This window comes from Ostrinia nubilalis, chromosome 21 (assembly GCF_963855985.1).
Source record: "Ostrinia nubilalis chromosome 21, ilOstNubi1.1, whole genome shotgun sequence".
NCBI classification, from domain to species: Eukaryota; Metazoa; Arthropoda; class Insecta; order Lepidoptera; family Crambidae; genus Ostrinia; species Ostrinia nubilalis.
In genome coordinates, this window is record NC_087108.1 from 690315 (window position 1) to 711217 (window position 20903).

The following is a 20903-nucleotide window of genomic DNA, read 5'->3' on the forward strand; positions in this document are numbered from 1 at the left end:
GCACCATGCAAGTGTAGTCAATATTTTAATAGTTAGATCCATTTGAAGATATCTATTTTTACATACCACCCCTTATTTCAAAGTTAAAAAAACGTCAATTATAACAATTTCCTAAACTTCATTAATATCAATAGGTACCTCTTCATTTCGTGCTCCAATATTCACATAAGCAGTGCAAAGGCATCCTCACTAATATCCATAAAAGATAATAATTAAAATAGCTTTGTCTGTGTGTTAGTTTATCTTTTTAATGCCTGAAATTAATGTCGACGAATTTGGAAAACACATTCTCATATCTTCTCCTCTCCACTGGGCCTTTTTTAACCCAGGAAAATGGCCTATCTGTACCTACTACCGGGGGACGGCAGGTTGTTTGGGACTCATCATCATCATCATCATTTCAGCCATAGGACGTCCACTGCTGAACATAGGCCTCCTTCAATGCTTTCCATGTTGCCCGGTTGGTAGCGGCCTGCGTCTAGCGCTGTCCTGCTACCTTTATAATGTCGTCGGTCCACCTTGTAGGTGGACGTCTTACGATGCGTTTTCCGGTACATGGCCTCCACTCCAGAACCTTGCTGCCCCATCGGCCGTCAGTTCTGCGCACTATGTGCTCTGCCCATTGCCACTTCAGCTTGCTAATCCATCGGGCTATGTCAGCGACTTTATTTCGTTTACGGATCTCCTCATTTCTGATTCGGTCTCGTAAAGAAACACCGAATATGTGGGGCTCTAACCCATTAAAAACCTGGGGTGTTCCCTCTGTCGCTTAGTGGTCGGCGCCTTGGGTACTAGAAACGACCAAGGCGATGGAAACTGGCCTAAATCCACGCGAGCAAAGCCCCAGTCCAAAACTAGTGTATAATTTTGAAAGGAAAACAAACGCTAAGGCTCTAAACAGGTCCAAGGAGGCGGGGTCAGCGACCGGGAGGCTGCGCAGTCGGAAGCGGCGCGCGCGCAGAGCACACGCGCGGATCGCGGCACAGATTGTTTCGTGACTTTTGTGACGTCAGTGACAAGTTTGTAAGTAACCTTTTTATTATTATTATTCTTTTTCGTTTCTTTTCTCAACCTTTTTAGGACGGATTATTACATCTGTCATGTGGGACTCGGCCAAGTCGTAAATGACGTTGTTTAAGAACAAGAATTATTATTATTGTGTTTTTTTTTCCTACTTGGTAGGTGCTTAAAATAAAAATATGTAGGAGAATTAATTTTATTAAGTTTTTAAGGCTGTTATTTATTCAAAATAATTAAAGATTGAAGGTTTTTATGTCGCCCTAATTTAAACAAGCAAGTAGGTAATCGGTATTGCATTAGGATTAAATTAATGAAATATTTTTCAATAAACTATAAGTCAGTCTTTGTAAAAATTTTGTGATCCACGAGTAGGTAGTTCTTAAGACCATTTTTAAAGTGGACTGTTTTAGATCCTAACCGATCTAACAAAATGGTTATAAATCGATTTAATATTAAAATACTTTAATTAAAATAACTTATAACAAAATATTAGTGCCTCAGGTATTACCAGAAAATACAAATTGTACCTACTTAATATAAATAAAATAAATATTTAGATAGATCTTAACATAAACATTTGTAACTCGCATATTTTAATCCAATAAATCACAATTATAACAAAAAATCTAATCTACTGTTTAATATTAAAATAACTACATACTTAAGCCTATTAGTTACCTTAACATTTCGAGGATTAACTCGTTAGAACGCCTAGCACTAGTTCATTTAATCTAAAACCTAAATTGGCCTCCACTAATAGCTTTACGAATATAAGTAACTTTATCTACAGTTTTCTATAATATTTTAATTTATATTTAGGTATTAATAAAGTTATACGCCTACACTCGGTCGGCGCGAATTTGTGAGCAAGACCTTTGTTAATAAGGTTCAACCTTTAAGGTCAGTGTCCTTTAAGCGATCGTGAAAAAATTTTATAACATAACATATGGAAAAATGTTTTAATTAATGCTGTATCCATTATCTGGTGCCCATATTAGGTACCCTTTTACTTAGTTTGGGACTAGATTTCACCATACACTGTCATTTACAAAAAGAAACTAAAAATCTTATGTCTAGGAAGTGATCTCTTCCAGACAACCAAGGTAAATTTAATTAAATATGTGTGGTTTATTAAACTAAGTAAATAATTATTCACACCAGTCCACCCACAAGGTGGATCGACAATTCATAAAGGTAGCAGGGAAGCGCTGGACGCAGGCCGCTACCAATCGATCAACATGGAAAGCATTGGGGGAGGCCTATGTTCAGCAGTGGACGTCCTATGGCTGAAATGATGATGATGATGAAATAAATTATTTACCTTTCAATAAAAAGGTCGATCAACCCAAACAAAAACAACAAATAACGAAATATGTATTCCAATATCCATCCAATCGGGCGCATCATAAATCGAAATCGAATGGAAATTAAATTCCAAACGCCAACGAATAAGCAATTTCCGAAAAATACTTCGCATCGAGAACACTTAATCGTATGTCAACGAGCGATTATTCGATACTTTATATCGATACTGGATTTGAGGTTGTTATGCGAGAGATTTTTACGGTTTTGTTTTGGGATGATCGGCTGAGATTTGCGAGGTCGATCACCTCGAGACTTTTGTTTGAAAAGATGTACACCGTCGATTGTTTTATTTTTACTGATTTCTGAAATATGTAGAATACATTATTGTGTGGTATGAATTCTTCTTGATACTGGTATAATAAAAATCCTTAGTTTAATCTTAAAGCCTAAATCTTAATGTTGGGTACAACCCACCCACAACATGGGTTGTAATGTAATAATGTAAACCATCTTGGAAGTCAAAATTTTTATTCCTTAAGTAAAAAAGGTTTTGTCTTGCATTCAATTACACTTTAATAATTGAGTAACTAATCGTAGTTTCTTGTATTCCTCGTACATTCCGATGATCGTTGTTTTATATTTTACTAAGGCTGGGTTGCACCATCTTACTTTAACTTTGACAAACGTCAAAAATCTGTCAAACTCCATACAAAATGCACCAGTTATCGTCATAGTTACCGTTAAAGTTAGGTGGTGCAACTCACCCTAAGTATACTTAATCTGTGATTCAGTCTCATAATCCTTTTGAAATTAGTTCTCAAAAATTAATGTTACTTAATTCTTTGAGCCACTCTTGGAGGCTTTTCAATTTACCATGGCTTAGTTATTCGCATGTCGTCTGACATACATTTGAAGTGATTTGACATGAATAACGCGTATCACTTAGCATGTTTACATAACTGCAGTGCTGCACGCATGTTCACGTGATGTGTGACGTAGTAGTTTGCGAGCCAAACTACCGGTAGCGGGTAGACAAAAATCTTTAATCCCGCCTAATTACTTACACCATTTTAAATCTATAATATTATACTAGCGGCCGCTCCCGACTACGTACGCGTGGACCCCGTTTTACCCCCTTAGGGGTTGAATTTTACAAAATCCCGTCTTAGTGAACACCTACGTTCTAAAAAGAACCCCAATGCAAAATTTTTGACTCCTAGCACTTGTAGTTTCTGAGATTCTCTACAAAAAACCCGGTTAGTTTTTTTTAAACGGTATAGTATACATAGTGCTTTTCTAAATAAGTACATTTTCTTGTATGAAAACGATAAAGCTACGACTAATAAAATTGTCTTCAATGCTAATGAGTTAACAAACTTTTTAATTGAGCGCGTGACTAAACTGTAGGCCCTTTACTGGGCTTTTACGATGTCTCAAATGTCTCATCTCTCCCTTTAACAACTTTAAAGGATGGATGAAGAAAGATTTTCATAAAGCCTTTCTTAGCCGATATTAAATGAAGTACTACGAAAAAGATACAAATACGGCACAATTAAGACGGTCTTATCGCTATAGAATAGATCGATCTTTTCCAGACAACCCTATAGGACAGTTGTTTAGAATAGGTAAAAAGGCTATTAGACTCTTTCAGAGCTTTTTTGACATACTTATGTTATGTACTAGCTGTGCCCGCGACTTCGTAGGTACGAGTGAAAATATTTTAAATAATATTGACCGTCTTGCAACACTTTTCTTTACTGCTCCGCAGCCAATACTATTGGCTGTAGGGTGATATTATAAAGCCTTCCTTGATAAATGGGCTATCCAACACAAAAATATTTTTTAAATAGGACCAGTAGTTCCTGAGATTACCGCGTTCAAGCAAACTAACGCCCGTATTCACAAAAGATGTTTGCTTATGTAAAGCAGCAAATCGAACGCACAGCGTTGAATAGAGCTCTGTGATTGGTCCTTTATAATATTAGTACAGATAATACAGTAGGTACTCTATATTCATTGTTGCATTCCAAGACTAAACTAATCCGATATTCTCTAAACGGCAATTCCATCCATTTGTATCGCCTAAAGCCTATGATTTCCCTACAGCCAGTAGCCATAACAGTACTAAGTTGTCCCGGGCACTGAAGCCGACCTGGATCTGGTCCGAGCACGCACAACGGAGGGCGGGCCGGTCCGACCGTTATGCACTAGAATCCTAACAACTTGGGCTTGAAACAATTGTAGGTTCAATTGGCTGCGCCTACGCAGCTGGTATAGGCCTAGTGCTAGTTATTTTGAAAGACAGTCGTAAATCTGTGTACGATAATATTCTATGTATTTATAAAAAAAAGTATTTAAGTATGTACAAATCCGTTGTCTAGTACCCATAGTACAAGCATTGTTTATTTTGGGACTAGAAGCGTAGTGTAAAATGTCCAAGGATATTAATTATTTTTTAATATAATTTGCTCCTGCCATAATATACCTTCTATTATTGTTTTTGGTAAATAAACGTTTTGAAATTCACCTAGTTTGTTGGTGCAGCGACGCACACAATCTTTTATATCTTTTTCAAAGAATAAGCTGATGAGAAACAGAATTAGGAATTGTAGCATTCTTCTTTTTTCCAAATCAAATGTTTTATTTTTTCGTTCTTTTTTCCAAATCAAATGTTTTATTTTTTCGATCTTATCTAATTGTCTATACTTAATTAAGTAACTGAAATAAATCTTAGCTTAGTTTGTAATGCAGTAAATGAGTTTTTTTTTATCCACAACAAGGAAGCTCATGGCCTTTATCTCACCTGATGGTAAGTGACGATCAGGCCGAAGGTAGAAGCGAGCTTCACCCGGAATCCTCAACCACGGAGGAACTGGCTATCTTACCTCTACTGCCGGAACGCAATAATGCTGTTAACATTGTTGTTATGGCGACAGACTTAGGTAAGATGGTGGTAGCTAGCCAGGCGGACTTAAAACAAGGCCTACCACCAACCAAACCGACCAGAAAAATCTTTTCTTGGGAGTCCACATTCTTACAGGAGTTGCAATAGTCGGCACAAGAAATGGGATTAGTCTCATTCGTCAAAAAAAGAAATTATCTACATATTTTATTATTTTGTTTCAGAAACACACACCATGATTCGACACATAACTTTAGTTGCAATAATATTGCAACTCACGGATCTGAGTCTCGTAAGTAACTTTTGTTATTCATCAATCTTTAAAACCCAATGATTAATAAAAAAATTACAAGTTTTATCGCTGACCTAAATCTTAATTTAGTCTATTTTAAAGAGTACAAAACTACAATTAATTAACATCTAGAGTAATGATTAGAGTCATTAAGGGCACATTAGCGGTGTGATGAAGCGAGTTGGAAAATTTTTCGTGACTACTTTAAGTTATAATAATTATACACACGAGGATTAAAAATTGCTCAATATTATTGTAAAGGGTTTAATGTTGAGGATTTAACCCAGTTTAGACTAATGATGATGATGGATGAAAAACATCACAAAATACTCGCTCATATTAAGTACTTTCTGATGGTACCTCTAAGTATAGATACTGGTGTTCTAGTTATAAAGTAACTTGAAAAGAAAATGTATTCAAAGAAATGACCCAGTCCCAATGTCATTCACTGTCGCGAAGAACGGATGAAAGTGTGAATAATTTTCAGAACATTCATTTTCATAGATTTATGTGTAATATAATTATTATAAGTACCTAGTTGTAGCAGTAGGTTACTATTGGTAACTATTTAGTTAAATTTTTTCAATTAACTTTTTATTTAGAACAAATTGTTGTCGAATTAAAAATTGAAATTGATATACTGTTGTAGCGCAACTATAATATCGAATAGTGCGATTTACCTGTGCATTTACACGTTTACTTCCAATTTTCTTCCACTTTATCTACTTATTGTCCCGAAGCAGTGGCAAAGTTAATAAGAAGTGATGATGGGGCGTATAAAAGCGCTTCTTAAAAGCCTATTTGCAGAAAATAAATGACATTGACTTTACTTTGAACTACCTTCAGGTACACACAGCTCAACAGCAACTTCAACTCTCCGACTCGTACCTACCAGTGGCGATGCAAGTCATAGCTCACCTCACCGACCAGATGGCGTACGAAGTGTCCGACGACCCCGCGCCCACCACGCGGCCCATGAACAAACCCGCTAAGCCGACAGTAAGGCCGACAGTAAGGCCGACAGCTAGGCCGACAGTGAAGCCGGTGACGAGCAAACCGTACGTTTGGTCGTGGTCTCCTTCGAGCTTCCACAAGACTCCTAATGGGTGGAGGATGGTATACGGAGTGAGGTGATGGCTCAGCTTTGCTCTTTTCTATGCTACTGCTAAAGGCATTATGCCCTTTCCCTCGGCAATCCAGTTTCCACCAGAATCTCGCATTACTGGGTCCCGAATTTTTAGTTTTAAAACATGTACTATCTATCCCACTGAAAATCAGTGTCTTGGCAGTCCAACTGTCAAGATATTACTGAGTGGGTGACCTTTTGTGGCAACTTAGTTAATTTTTTTTGTGTATGTCTTTGTTGCCTAAATAAAGTTATTTTCTTTCTTTTACTATCGGCAACAGTGTTAAAACTACCCATTGCCCGTCATTCGTCTCGTTCTATCGCAAAGAATTACCATTTGATGAGAGCGAGAGCAAAAACGGGAATGGATAGTTAACACTGTGGCCGATAGTATGTATAGGTACTACTAAACGGGATCCTTCAAAAAACAGTACCTGCAAAAAACTGGATGTCTCCGTGGGAAAGTGCCCTAAGACGTTATCTGCCAATTAAATAGGCAGTGTAATTTAAAACGTAATTAGAAAGTAAATAAAAAGTGAGATCTTCACGCGCGTTGAACGTAAGGTAGATTGAAAATGATTAGAAAAACACGTGGAGGGTAGATACTATTATATTCTGTACTATTATTTCTTGCAACTTTTATTAACTATCTTAATCTTTCCTAAAATAACTTTCTTTCTCTGTTAACTATATAATGAAGGAAGCTTTAACTTTTCTTGGACTGACATCATTTCAACCTTTCTACGACTTTTGCTTATGATTTAACCAACTTGATTATCTCTTATTTACAAAGCTTGGAAGGGGTTTTGTTTAAAATGTTTTTATTTTTAGGCTTTAAATATTAATCTAGTTCGTTGGACAGTTTCGGTACAAGTTGGACAGTTTCCTAACTAGCAAGATTAACTACTAAAAGCTACACTATGACAAGTCTAAACTTCCATTAATCATTTGTACTTAGGTAGATAGATATCTATTTTAAAGCCTCAACTGAATACACATCAAGAAAACAAGAAATAACAAAATATTCGCAACCAATTTCAGGTTGGATCAGACCACTCCCCACCACAAGCCAGGTCTCTACTCCCCCAACGCCCCTCCAAAGGCCAACGAGCGTTCAGACTCCAAATTCGTTCTCCTTCCCATGGAAAACAACTCTGAATACACAGTCATCCAACCAGAAGACCGAAAGACTGGAGAACCTCTCCTCTCCATCCACGAGGAAGAAGTCAAACCCCTGATGGAGCCAAGTCGAGTTGATGCCCCATTACTGCCACCCCATTTCGAAGCTGACAAGATTTCTCGTTCTGATATCCTGGATATTGACGAAGAATTAGACGATGATAGCTTGCAGTACCTATCACATGATGTGAGAGAGATGATTAAGTTGGCTAATGACCCTGCTGATGAGAAGCTGGTGGATGTTTGGGAGGGCGTAAGAGCTGGACCTCAGATGGCGCAGAAGATGAAGCTGTCCTCTTCGAATCTGAGGCTGCTGCTGCTGTATGACCTGCTGAGCAGGGAGGCGAAGAGGCAGCGGCTTTCGGATTATACTGTAAGTTGAAGATTCTTATTCATAGCCTTAAATTAAGGGGTACCTTGTTCGAAACACCTTTTTATGAAAACATTTTTTGAGCCCATACTTACTCGTGCGTACATAAAACGATGTAAATAGACGCCTTACCAGGCTTAGGTAGTGTATTGTAAGTGGACAGCAAAATTTTCTTTTTCTGAATCCAAGTATGGCAATCAAGCTACTAATTTTGTAGAAAACATCCGATAATGGACGCAGGCCGCTACCAACCGGGCAACATGGAAAGCATTGGGGGAGGCCCATGTTCAGCAGTGGACTTCCTATGGCTGAGGTGATGATCCCATAATACAATACTAATCTATGATGATAACCATTGAAACAGAGGTCCCAGCTCTCGCTACAAAAATCCATTTCGAAGGTACATTTTCTAATATCCAAATTAATCAAATATGAAAAGTTAAGAATACCAACTCCATTTTATGAAAATAGAAAACATTGCAAACTTGTTTATCTTCCTCAAGTATGTACCAATTTGGACTAATACTTATTTTCTCCGGACGTACTGAAACGGCTTTCGCTAATTATGGATTCTAAGTGGTATTGGCATGTACCACGGCAAGTGAGGCCAACAATGGATCTGTGACTCATCAGTGAATTTCAATTAGACAAACGTAATTATGATTATTGTCTTATGTAAGACTAGATTTTGCACGCCACTCCGTCCGCGTTTCAATAAGAAATTATTTAATATAACCTTTGACATAAGGCTGAGTTGCACCGCCTAACTTTAACCGTAACTATAAGGATAACCGATGTTTTTGTATGGAATTTTAACAGACTTTTGACGTTTGTCAAAGTTAAAGTAAGATAATGCAACTCAGCCATTTTTCAAAATCTCAATAAAACCGTGGTTGACAAGCATTTGTAATGGAAGAGCCAAATTGACCCTCAATTTATATTTTTTTTTCGTTAAGTGCCTGCTCCATTCCAATCATAAGCTTAAGTTTTAATCATGTTACAATAATCATGATTGAACTAATGCTAGCAAACAATCTTTAATCACCTGTCCTTCTCTAATTGCAAACCCAGCGGTATACTTACCACATCTTACAGGCCCATCTTACAGTATTTAATGTATGTCTACCCTCCTTTAGTATTCCATTATCTTATGTATTAGGACTTGGGCTCATTTGTATCCCTCTCTGCATTATAGATAGATCAAGCACCTACAGTTCGGATCAAGTTTAAACCTATAGTACTTTGTGTGCTTGTAATAGGTGTTATTTTCCAATGAAAATGTAAAGCCTGATGTGCTGTAGACTAACGCCCATATTTACAAACGATGCTTGCTTAAGTGAAGCAGCAAATTGAACGCACAGCGTTGAATAGAGCTCTGTGATTGTTTCGTGTGTCACCCTGTGCATCCACGCGCACTATGAGATCTCATTGTAATGTTTTTGAATACGGGCGTATGTGTGAACTGTAGTAGATGTACTTACAGGGTGTCATTGTTTTGGCACAAAATATAACAGAAGGTAAACTCATGTATGTACCTCGCTTTGCATACCTCTCTCGCTCGCACGCTCGGCCGTCGCGCTAGGGTTGTCTTGTCATGTATTGCGTTTATTTCGTTATGATAGAATAATGTTACTCTTAATACTATGCAAGAAAGACAATAACAGATATCCACGTATACTTATTTATATTTAGTACGTTATTATAGTAATAGTTTGCAAACAAATACACGAGAAGGAAGTAGTATTTAGTTGAGTGGTTGACACTATTATCCAACTAATATTATAAATGCGAAAGTTTGGATGTCTGGATGTTTGTTGCTCTTTCACGCAAAAACTACTGAACGGATTTTGATGTAACTTTACAGTATTATTGTTTATAACCCTGAATAACATATACTTAGGCTATAATTTATGACGATCTGTGATAAACTAAATTTACGCGGGTGAAGCCGCGGGCAAAAGCTAGTTATCCAATAATTCCTAAAACCTCTCTAAAACAATTCGATATTCCTAATAATTGAGTTGGCTTTCAATTTCAATTGAAATTCAAACAAATAACTTACTTACCTCCCCGAATCAACTGGTAATTTAAAAAATGAAAATTCGGTATTTAATGATGAGTTTAAGCAACCAAATACCGAACAATTATAATACGACTTTTTCTGTTCACTCATTTTCGTCAATTTCGCAAAACAAAATAATATCACAGGCGGTTGACCGGCGCGTGACTCAAGCGAACCACAGCGAACGTGTGGCGAACGTCTGTCGCGCTCGCGCCACGTCGCGCTCGCATTCGTCCAAGACAGTCTTGCTAGAGCGGTGTCTATGTGTGCGTGGCTCGAGCGCGTTTAGTATGGAGTTTGTCTTCTGTTATATTTTGTGGTTTTGGTGTAAAACCTCTTTGGAGATTGTACGTGAGAGGGGTATTTCAATTACCCTGTATAAACACCTTAATTTGCGCCTTATGTTGGGAGAGAGAGGGACTATGGCCGTAATAGGATTTTCTTTAAATCTATATCTATAAAAGCGAAAGGTCACTGACTGACTCACTCATCACGAAATCTCAGAAATTACAAGTGCTAGGAGTCTCAAATTTTGCATGGGGGTTCCTTTTAGAACGTAGGTGCTTAAACGGGATCCACGCGTACGAAGTCGCGGGCGGCCGCTAGTCCTTCTTAATATTAAGTAAGAAAATAATACACTTGACCGCAAAGAAAATGGGGCCGTTACAAAATCTTCAAAAGTACCTGACCTAGTTTTATAAAATGAAGATGATTAATACAAGCTTTTTATTTTTAACATCTAAATTGTTAAATAAATAAAAATGCTTAGTTTTTCCAGGAATTTATTTCATGAAACTAGGTCAGGTACTTTTGAAGATAAAGAAGATTTTCTAGACGACCCTTTTCATTGCGGTATTTAATACACTGGGTATTTTCTTTATTCCAAACTTAGTAAAATTGTAAGAAAGACGTACGGTGAGGGCTGTATTTAAATTCAAGTTAATATGACCAAGTCTTGTATTTATGTTCAAGAATTTCCTAATCAATACCAATTGAAAGTTAAAAAATACAATTGGTTTCATTCAAAACTAAAGCCTCAGTTCCATGGTAGTGGTCAAGTACACCGTAAAATCCTAGCAAAACCCATAAAAGCTACAATCGCGCGAAGTCCTTTGCGAAGCCATAAAACCTTCTATTGCCATGTCCCTTTCAGTCTTTCAGTGGAATCAAGACACTTCTCGCACATATTTCATCAACACAAGTGTTGGACGCGTAAATTCAAACTCTAAAATAATCTTTTTTCCAATATCTACTTCGTGGCGGAAAATTCTCGTATGTAGTCAGTATTCCAGTTAACCAAGACTTTCAATTTATTTTAAATCTACCTTCTTCTTCTTCTTTTCGTGTCGACAACAAACCTACACAGTGTCAGCCCAAAACTCCGCCACAAGAGTGGCGTTGTCAGTAGCACTCATCAAATCCTCCTGAGTGCAGTTGCTTGGGCACTCAGGGCATGACATCAAAATCAAAATCAAAATCAAAATTTTCTTTATTTGTTTAGACTAATTAAATTAGTTCTTGCAAATCGTCAAATGCTCTTAAGGAGCCTATACATGTCTCATTCTTTTGTTGCCCTACCAGCGCTTCGAGACAAACATTTGGCAAGTGCTGAGAAGAAGCGCCGCAACAAACTCAGTCACCACTGTCTGCCGGTTTAAAAATATAAAAAAGCGCATCAGGTGCTTTATCGACTGGGGAACAAAACCGCACCTGCACGCCATCCTAGAATCCTCACCTGACCAGATTAAATCTACCTTATTAAAATTTGTTACAAGATTTTAATGTTGTAAAATTATCTTTGTTAATCCACAACGAAGAAATTCTTAGCCTGCATTTCACCTGAATGAAAGTGATCATCAGGCTGAAGGTGGAAGTGAGCTTCACTAGTAAATTCGGAATCCTTGACCACAGAGGAACTGTGGAAGTAGGACTTATTGGATAATGTAGGTATTTAAAATACATTGTTTCTTTGTCAATTGAATATTGTATTTTTCCAATGACAAACTTCATCGCGGCGTTTAAGTGTGGATTTCAATTTTTATGGCCGTTTAGCGTTTTATCCAAATCCGTTCTGTAGTTCTGCGTGAAAGAACATCATCCAGCCATATAGCCTCGTAAACATTCTTCACTATAATATTTTTATAGATCTATACGAATATTCGTTAATATTATTGACTACATTAGCGTTATGTTTCAACCACACCAACGCGTGCAGATCGCCATCGCTGGCGCTATCACGGCGTGATCATAGGCCAATGACAGGTCGCGCGGACTGTCATGGGTCGCGCGACCTGTCATTGGCTTATCAACGCGCCGGCGATGGCGATCTGCACGCGTTGGTGTGGTTGAAGCTTTAGGCATTTCCCAGCTATTACATATTAAAAAACTTTTTTACACGTCCTTTTTCCCAGCATACATTGTAACCGCGCCGCCCGCTGCCCTCGTAACGCCGCCACTTGTTACGGCCAGTATATTTCATTTAGGACCTGTGATTCGGTTTATGGGGATGTAAACTTTATACGTCACCTTCCAAGGGGGTTGCATGAATTCTGGGGGGACTCGGTTATGAGATGTTTGGGAGTTACGTAAGAAGGGTTTGAATTTATTTAACTTGTATGGGAGTACATGAGTCAGGAATAGGAATAGAAAATATTATAATACTAGATTCAAACATTATTTATTCACCGAGATAATGTAGTACAATAAAAGAAATAAACAAGAGGTGCAGCTTATCTCACCAGCGCAGCTGGCATCTGAATGTGTGCATAAAAAAATCATTATTATAAATTACAATTACAATTTTTATTATTATATAGGTATGTCAATAAATTCAATTAGTTATTCAATAATATTAATTATAATAATCTAGACATGGGAAAAGGAAAGCGAAAGGAAAACGGGATGAACACAATAAAAAAGACAGGGAAAATAATTTTAACTAAGCTTGTAATACCTACCCAGTGGTCGACCAATGCTACATTTTTTATGCAGAACAAGGTATAAGTAGAGAATACAATCCCGAGCATGTTTTTCAATCCCGGGATTACGGGATTTTTTATGGGTAATCCCGGGATCCCGGGACAATCCCGGGATCAGCTTTATGTGGGAATTGGGTTCTAATAAAAAAAACTTAAGTATAATTTCCTTATTTCCTCATTAAGTGTAATCCAATGTTGACTTCCTAGCCTGCTTCGTAATTTATTTCCAACAAAAGCAGCAGCTGAAAACGCTCACTCGGGTTCTACACTCGTTGGAGGTATAGATAATAATAGATACGCTAATTTATTCTAAGTGATATCCACGAACTCCTCCACACGGATGACGTATCACTGTCTTTTTTATGTTTAACAAAGTCTCCCGCCATAGCCGCCGTTTAAAATACTTAATTTCAAATAATTTGCTTTCAAATTTAAATGACGTAACGTTAGTTTACGTAAATTTGTCACTGGCAGAATAATAAATGAAAAAAAATTGCCTGGCGTATTTATACTTTCGTACAGGGAATCCCCGAAGGGGAATTACCCCGCAACAATATTTTGATATGAGATGATCGGGTGATTCCCCTGCTAGCTCGTCGGGGAGTTAACTTAAGAGAAGGGGAATTACCTTATTGAAGTATTCCGAGTGGGAAAGTCCCTTCTAAGGTCTACGAAAAAGATAATATTAGGGCCGTACCTGTATAGTCCGTATCCGTATCGTACCTTAGGTTTGTTTTTTATCGTTATATCATTTTATGCTAAGGTATAATCTAGGCAAGATCATAATCAAGGCGTAACGGATCGTAGAATGCAAAATAGACCAGTTTATATCAATCCCGAAAATACCGGGATTATCCAAGAACAGTCCCGGGATTTTCGGGATCAGAAAAGGGTCGGGATCCCGGGATCCCGGGAATCGGGATCCCGGGATTGTATTCTCTAGGTATAAGGCATATAGTACGCAGAACTGACGGCCGATGGGGCAGCAAGGTTCAGGGATGGAGGCCGCGTACCGTAAAACGCAGCGTGGGACGTCCACCTACAAGGTGGACCGACGACATCGTAAAGGTAGCAGGGAAGCGCTGGATGCAGGCCGCTACCAATCGGTCAACGTGGAAAGCATTAGGGGAGGCCTGTGTTCAGCAGTGGACGTCCTATGGCTGAAATGATGATGATGATGATGAAGGTATATGTGATTTGACCGCAGTCACGCCTAATGTTAAGTGCGATGCAGTGTACATATCTGCCTTGTAAGTTAGCGAAACGCTTAGGTAAAGCTGGTAGAATGTTGACAACGTAAGAATAATACGCCAACTTGCGTCTGGTTCCCCGGTGATGGAAGGGGACTGATCCCCTCGATTTGCCTCGAGTACTTATAATATTTTATGGGCAATCGTGCATTTGTAATGGAAACTACCATGTGGTTCTAAACAAAGTGCACATTATAATCGCAAACCATTCGAAAATCCTTTTTTGTATGGTGTTTTGTCGGATTCGATTTTCGATTCGATCAAAAAGTGCATTTTGTCTAGGGCAGCGGTTCCCAAACTTATTTTGTCTACTGCTCACTTTGAGAATAAATTCTTTTTAGCGCCCCCATTTGTAGTCGAGTGCTCAGTCGGTGTCTAAAAGTCCTCCTAGTAAATGACGCCTCCCAAGCCTCTACGCAACGTCCCGATTTTTTTAAGCCTGTGCAGCGCCCACAAGGGGGCGTTATCGCCCACTTTGGGAAAGATTGGTCTAGGGGGCTGGTGAGGATAAAAGCATATCACTAACATCTACATTCCTCATTCCAGGGCTTCTCCCCCACCGTGATGAAGACCCTGGTAGACTCGTCCAGCGGCGGCGCCCGCGCACAACTCCGTCTTGCTCTCTCCAAGATGGTGGACCGGCGCGACTGCGAGCACGAGTACGCGAACAACCGTGCGAAAGAGATGGTCGACGAGCTGGCCAAGGATGAGTCCAAGTTATCTGCTGAGCTCAGATATTTGCAGCCTTTGGTTTATGCTTATTAAAAGATCGAAATAGTTGTAGTTTATCAAGTAACGTTCAAAAGCTATTTCTTACAGTTTCTTATATTATGGCCAACGATAATATTAATAATAAAAGGTTTCTTTTTTTTTTTTCACTCCTCTGGAGAACACAGAATCTATAACTCTCTGGAAAACTGGCGCTTCAGAAATAAGATCTAGAAAATGTAATGATCTGTAATCGATTTGAATTCCATAAGTCCTTAAAACATTAATTACGAGTAAACTATTTTGTAACTAACTTTGGGACTATGAGAAACGATCACGGATTCGAATCTTTAACTAATCTTACATTGTCTTTTCAAGACACGTTTAAATCTAGCATGTCATTTTATCGATTTTAGACGGTGCCACGATAAAATTATATCGTATGATCTAAGCTGGTAGAGCTGTTACCTAAACCGTATCTATATCAATTTCTATGTACTTACATAAGTATATTTATTTATTATAGCCATTTTTAAAGAAAAGAAAAAAGCATTTATTAAGTTTATTATTTACACGCCCTTTTCTGTATTTTTTGTAACGTCTATAATTTCTGAAATATTACTAAAATATCATACAAGTCAGAAACTAAGGACAATGGATATAGTTTGTAAGTTAAATTGTATAGTAACTAGCAATTAATTATATTAATAATAATATTAATCTCAAAGTGCATTTGATAAAGACTTCAGTTTAGTATTAAAGTGATATTCATCTTATTTAATAGTGTATAAACCGAATTATGTATATTCTGTAGTTTATGATACTTAAGTTTTATTAAAATCAGTATTTGTAAGTGCGTTTTTAAATTATTTCCATTATCAAGCCTTTTTTAATAACTAGTTTTAGTAGGATCTTTCACACTATGTCAACTTGAAATGTGAACTCCGTCAGTTTATAATATAACGCGTAAGATTGTAAACAATAGTGAGTTGAGCCCCGCAGGGTAGCAGGTATCCTGTCCCCGCAGGGTAGGTATGCCATTTCATGCATTCTTTCCCCGACAAAAAGAACGTTAGATTGTAATCTAACTACGTCAGATTATAATCTGACTAAATTCACAATTTTATGGTGACAGATAATAAATATTTTTATTTATTTATTTATTTATTATTCATTATTGAGCAATTACATATTTGATCCAAATAGCGTCCTAAATCCTCTTTAGGTTTGTCTAGACTTTTGTTTGTTTAGTATATGTATTTATACTTTGGCAAATAAGTAGGTATTTTTTTTGCAATCTTCTGAACTTTATTGAAGACTGCAAAATTACTTTTAAATTTTTTTCAATTCATTGTTGGTGATCAAATAAATAAATTAACCCATTTCCATCGCAAAGATAATTTCAGAAGCTAGTTTTAAAAATAACTAAAGGTCATTTTATAGGTCCTAATAAAACAAAGAAGAAAGTGCACCATTAAAAACATAACCCTTTTTCTGGCGCATTCGGATAAAAAACGATTGTCCTGTTTCCCATTCCAATGTGCACAGAAAATCCTCAGCAAACGTAGCCGATACAGAAAAATAATCAAAGCGTAATTCAATTAACGACTCGGCTCGCTCGCAGCTTGTTTGCGATCAATCGATTTCAATTTCAATTGATTCCGATTCTCGTTTCCCTGACTCGGCTCCAATATTCTTAGTATCGGTAAAAAGACGCAACAAACTTTTCTAGAGACTAAATCCGAGGACTTATTATTACCTAAAAGGTATCGGATTTGGACACTGTTCAGAAAATAATTGGTTGAACTAACTCAGGAACGTGGATTTTAAATTGAAACGGCTGGCTCTTTTTCGTTACCGATGTGTAGGGTGGGTGCACCAGTCCCACACCAGGAACCTGTAGTACACCATTTCTAATTTCACATCAAAATATTAACAATCTGTCGAATTTCCCGCCACTTTTGTTACGTTTGGTAGCACTGCCGTACTTCTACCAATAATTAGTCATAAATAAAAGCGACAAACACGACTTGCACGATCTGAGGTGGAATTGTGTAAAGCAATCGTAATCATTTGACAGTTCATAACGTACGATAAAGTCAGTTAAACAAAGCGTTTGACAGAATAATCGTACGTTATGAACTGTCAAATGATAACGATTGCTTTACACAATTCCACCTCTGGTCAACCTTAGGCACATTGCGACTTTCCACATTGATTGTTAAATAAAAACAAACCTTACAGCTATTAAGAAATTTGGAATAAGCTACTTGATTCTATGATAGACAAGGAGTAGTTAATTATTTTTTTGGCAATTATTGTTGTAATAATTGCGTCACAATCACAATATCAAAATTACTTTTGAAATGCCGCTTATTCGGTTTGTTACTGGTACACCCACCCTATTTGATTTGAAATCAATACAAGTGACCTAAAACGTAATCTGTTCAAAAACATCTGACAGTTCCCAAAATCATATTGGCAGAGAATGCCTTAATGGCATTAAGATCGCCTTATGTACGTACAAATTACTATGGCATTATAAAATGTACCTAGAGGTAGATTAAATAAAAACAGAATCTCAATTAATCGCAAGACGCGTGTCTTTGTGCTTATTTAAAAACTACAGGGTTGCTAAAAATGTGTAAAGCCCGGTCCGTGAGCACGTAGAATTTTGTTGACTACTATAGTCTTCGTCTATTTTAGAAAAGTACATACTATGTAATGAATATCATTCAGGCAAACCGTTTATGGCAGTTTTAATATAAAAATAATATGAGGGTAGATAAATAAGTTATATCAGCGACCGCGGTCCACGCGAAATTAAAGAGGGTAGTTGAGTTTATTCGCACATTCCAATGGCGCGCAGTTTGCATCGTCCAGTTTGCGTCGGGACCGTCTAGTGGAGGGCCCACAGTATTGTTCATTTTAAGTTCTTGGTGGTGGCTTTAAATTATTGAGTAAACATTTTATAGTAGTGTTCGGTGTTCTTTAAATTTTTTTGCAATTATATTGTTGGAGTACTATGTGATTAATTGTATTAGGTATGTGTCTTTTACTACAATTAACTGTGCGGGTGACTTCTCGACGCGGCGGTTATAGCTATTTTTTTTTACTTCAGTACATTAATTACTTATATTGTGTACGTTTCCGAACCGGAGGACTGTGGCAGCAATATCTTATACAGATTTGGTTAAAGTAAGTGGTTACAGTATTTTTAGTATTTTTTAGAGTTCCGTAGTTCTGACAAGGATTAACCCTTATAGTTTCGATATGTCTGTCAAATTTTGTGGAGGTATATGTATATTAATCACGCCCACAAAACGGTAAAATAACATTTTGAAATAATTTTTTTTAGTGTATCTCCCCTACATGTGAAGTGGGAATGAATTTTTTTTTTTTTCATCTTCTACCCCATCGTGTGGGGTATCGTTGAATAGGTCTTTTAAAATGGCTCGGGGGTGTAGGAAAAATTCGTAATAGTACTGCTTTTCGTGAACTTTCAAGGAAAACTATAACGGTTAAGATACATCAGTTAGTTTAAGAGTAATAGTCATTTAACTCATGTATTATAAAATTTCTTAACTAGTAAACAATCCTTAGAAGACGCACACCGTTGATTTTTCGTTGGCCGATAGTTTAGTCGGGCTGTTGATCAGTATGGGCATGCGCAAACTACGCCGATTCGATTTGGCCGATTCTTCATACAATTTGAAATCGGGCACAACTATCGGCCAACTAAAAATCAACGGTGTGCGCCTACTCTAAATGTAACTTTAAGTGAAGTAATTGCTTGCTTCTAAAAATATTGTGTTAACAACGGACAACTACGGAACCCTACACTGCGCGTGGCACGACACGCACTTGGCCAATTTTAGTCTCTCAAGTGACCAAGTGCGAGATGACAGTCCAGTTGCGGGATGACAGTCCAGTTGCGGGATGACAGTCCAGTTGTGGGAAGACAGTCCAGTTGCGAGATGGCAGTCCAGTTGCGGGATGGCAGTCCAGTTGCGGGATGACAGTCCAGTTGCGGGATGACAGTCCAGTTGCGGGATGACAGTCCAGTTTTGCGGGATGACAGTCAAGTTTTGCGGGATTCTTGCGTGACCCTACAAAGCCCTACAAAATCTAATGATTAAAAAAAACCTACACTAAAAAGTAGAAAAATAATTACTAATTACCTACTTATTTATTAGGACGAATTATTAATATTTATGTAGGTATACCATGATTGATACTTCTGGAGTCGGTGCCAAGATTATGAAACATGTAAAGTTTGCCTGCACCGACTAAGTAGGTAATTAGTAATTATTTTTCTACTTTTTAGTGTAGGTTTTTTGGAGTCGGTTTTATTTTTTTTAATAAAATTTTACTTATTTCTTGCTTTTTAGTTAACTAATTATTACCTTGATGTTACCACTGAAGGTAGGCAGTACATTGAGACCATATTCTTAATGTATATTATAAAAAAGTTCATCCCCAATTTTCCACCCTTGGGGGTGAAATATTTTCTTCAAATTCGCATGAAACCACCCTTTTGATAATACCTATTCAACAAAAAAAATAATCGTTCAAATTGGTTCATAATCGGCGGAGATATTGCGTATAAAAAAGTTCATCCCCAATTTTCCACCCTTGGGGGTGAAATATTTTCTTCAAATTCGCATGAAACCACCCTTTTGATAATACCTATTCAACAAAAAAGTAATCGTTCTAATTGGTTTATAATCGGCGGAGATATTGCGTATAAAAAATTTCATCCCCAATTTTCCACCCTTGGGGGTTGATTTTTTTATTATTAAATTTAAATGGGACCACCCTTGAGGTATTACCTATACGCTGAAAAAAGATTTGTTCAAATCGGTTCATAATTGGCGGAGTTATCGCGTAACAAACATAGAAAAAAAAAAAACATACGGGTCGAATTGAGAACCTCCTCCTTTTTTTGAAGTCGGTTGATAACAAGTCGCCCCAAGATTTACCCTCCATTAATTTATTATCATTCTTATAAAAGTCCCTCAGAATAAAAAGCGGTAATTAATAAAGTAAAGCAACTTTGATTAATCTTTAGCAATCTCCATAATAATATGTTTGATCCAACTTCTGGAAGTTCTGGAGACATCTGCTCCCAAAGTTCAGTTAATCAAGGTAATCAGTCTGTTGGAGGTTTTTTCTTCTAGTTTTAGAACTTGGTTAATTAATTTTAGGACTGGCCCGCGACTTCGTACGCGTGGATCCCTTAGGGGTGGAGTTTCGTAAAATCTGTTCTTAGAGGATGTTTACCCTACCTGCCAAATTTCAAGTTTGTAAGTAGGTGTTATAGTTTCTAATGATGACTCACCAATATAACATTTTGAGTATAGCGAATTTTACAATGTAGGTAACTCAAACTAACTCCACTTCAAACTTAAACTACACTCTCTTATTATGACAAAAAAAAGTACTTTTCATCAGAAATAATGTGAAATTCTTATTGTGAAAGAATTTATCAAATCGATCCAGTAAGTACTATTGGAGCCTATTCAATAAAACTTGATTGTTTGCTTTTCTTTCCCCTTTATAATATTAGTGGAGATAACTGTACAAATCTATTAAACTACGGCAATATTATTGTAACTTAAAAGATCATTCTCAGAAATAATAAAAGAAAATCTACTAACAAATCTATCGGATTTTCCTTCTTGTACAAAAGAGGAGTATTTCGAGTGATT

General features: G+C 37.3%; 1 protein-coding gene across 1 annotated transcript; it reads left to right on the forward strand.

Annotated features, from left to right (window-relative positions):
- Positions 1 to 938: 938 nt before the first annotated feature.
- LOC135082377 (uncharacterized) lies at positions 939 to 16351 on the forward strand. Its single transcript, XM_063977174.1, has 5 exons — positions 939 to 1023; positions 5452 to 5519; positions 6366 to 6577; positions 7687 to 8197; positions 15031 to 16351. Exons 2-5 carry the CDS (start codon positions 5463 to 5465, stop codon positions 15247 to 15249), a joined length of 999 nt encoding a protein of 332 aa, XP_063833244.1. The 5' UTR covers positions 939 to 1023; positions 5452 to 5462; the 3' UTR covers positions 15250 to 16351.
- Positions 16352 to 20903: the final 4552 nt, after the last annotated feature.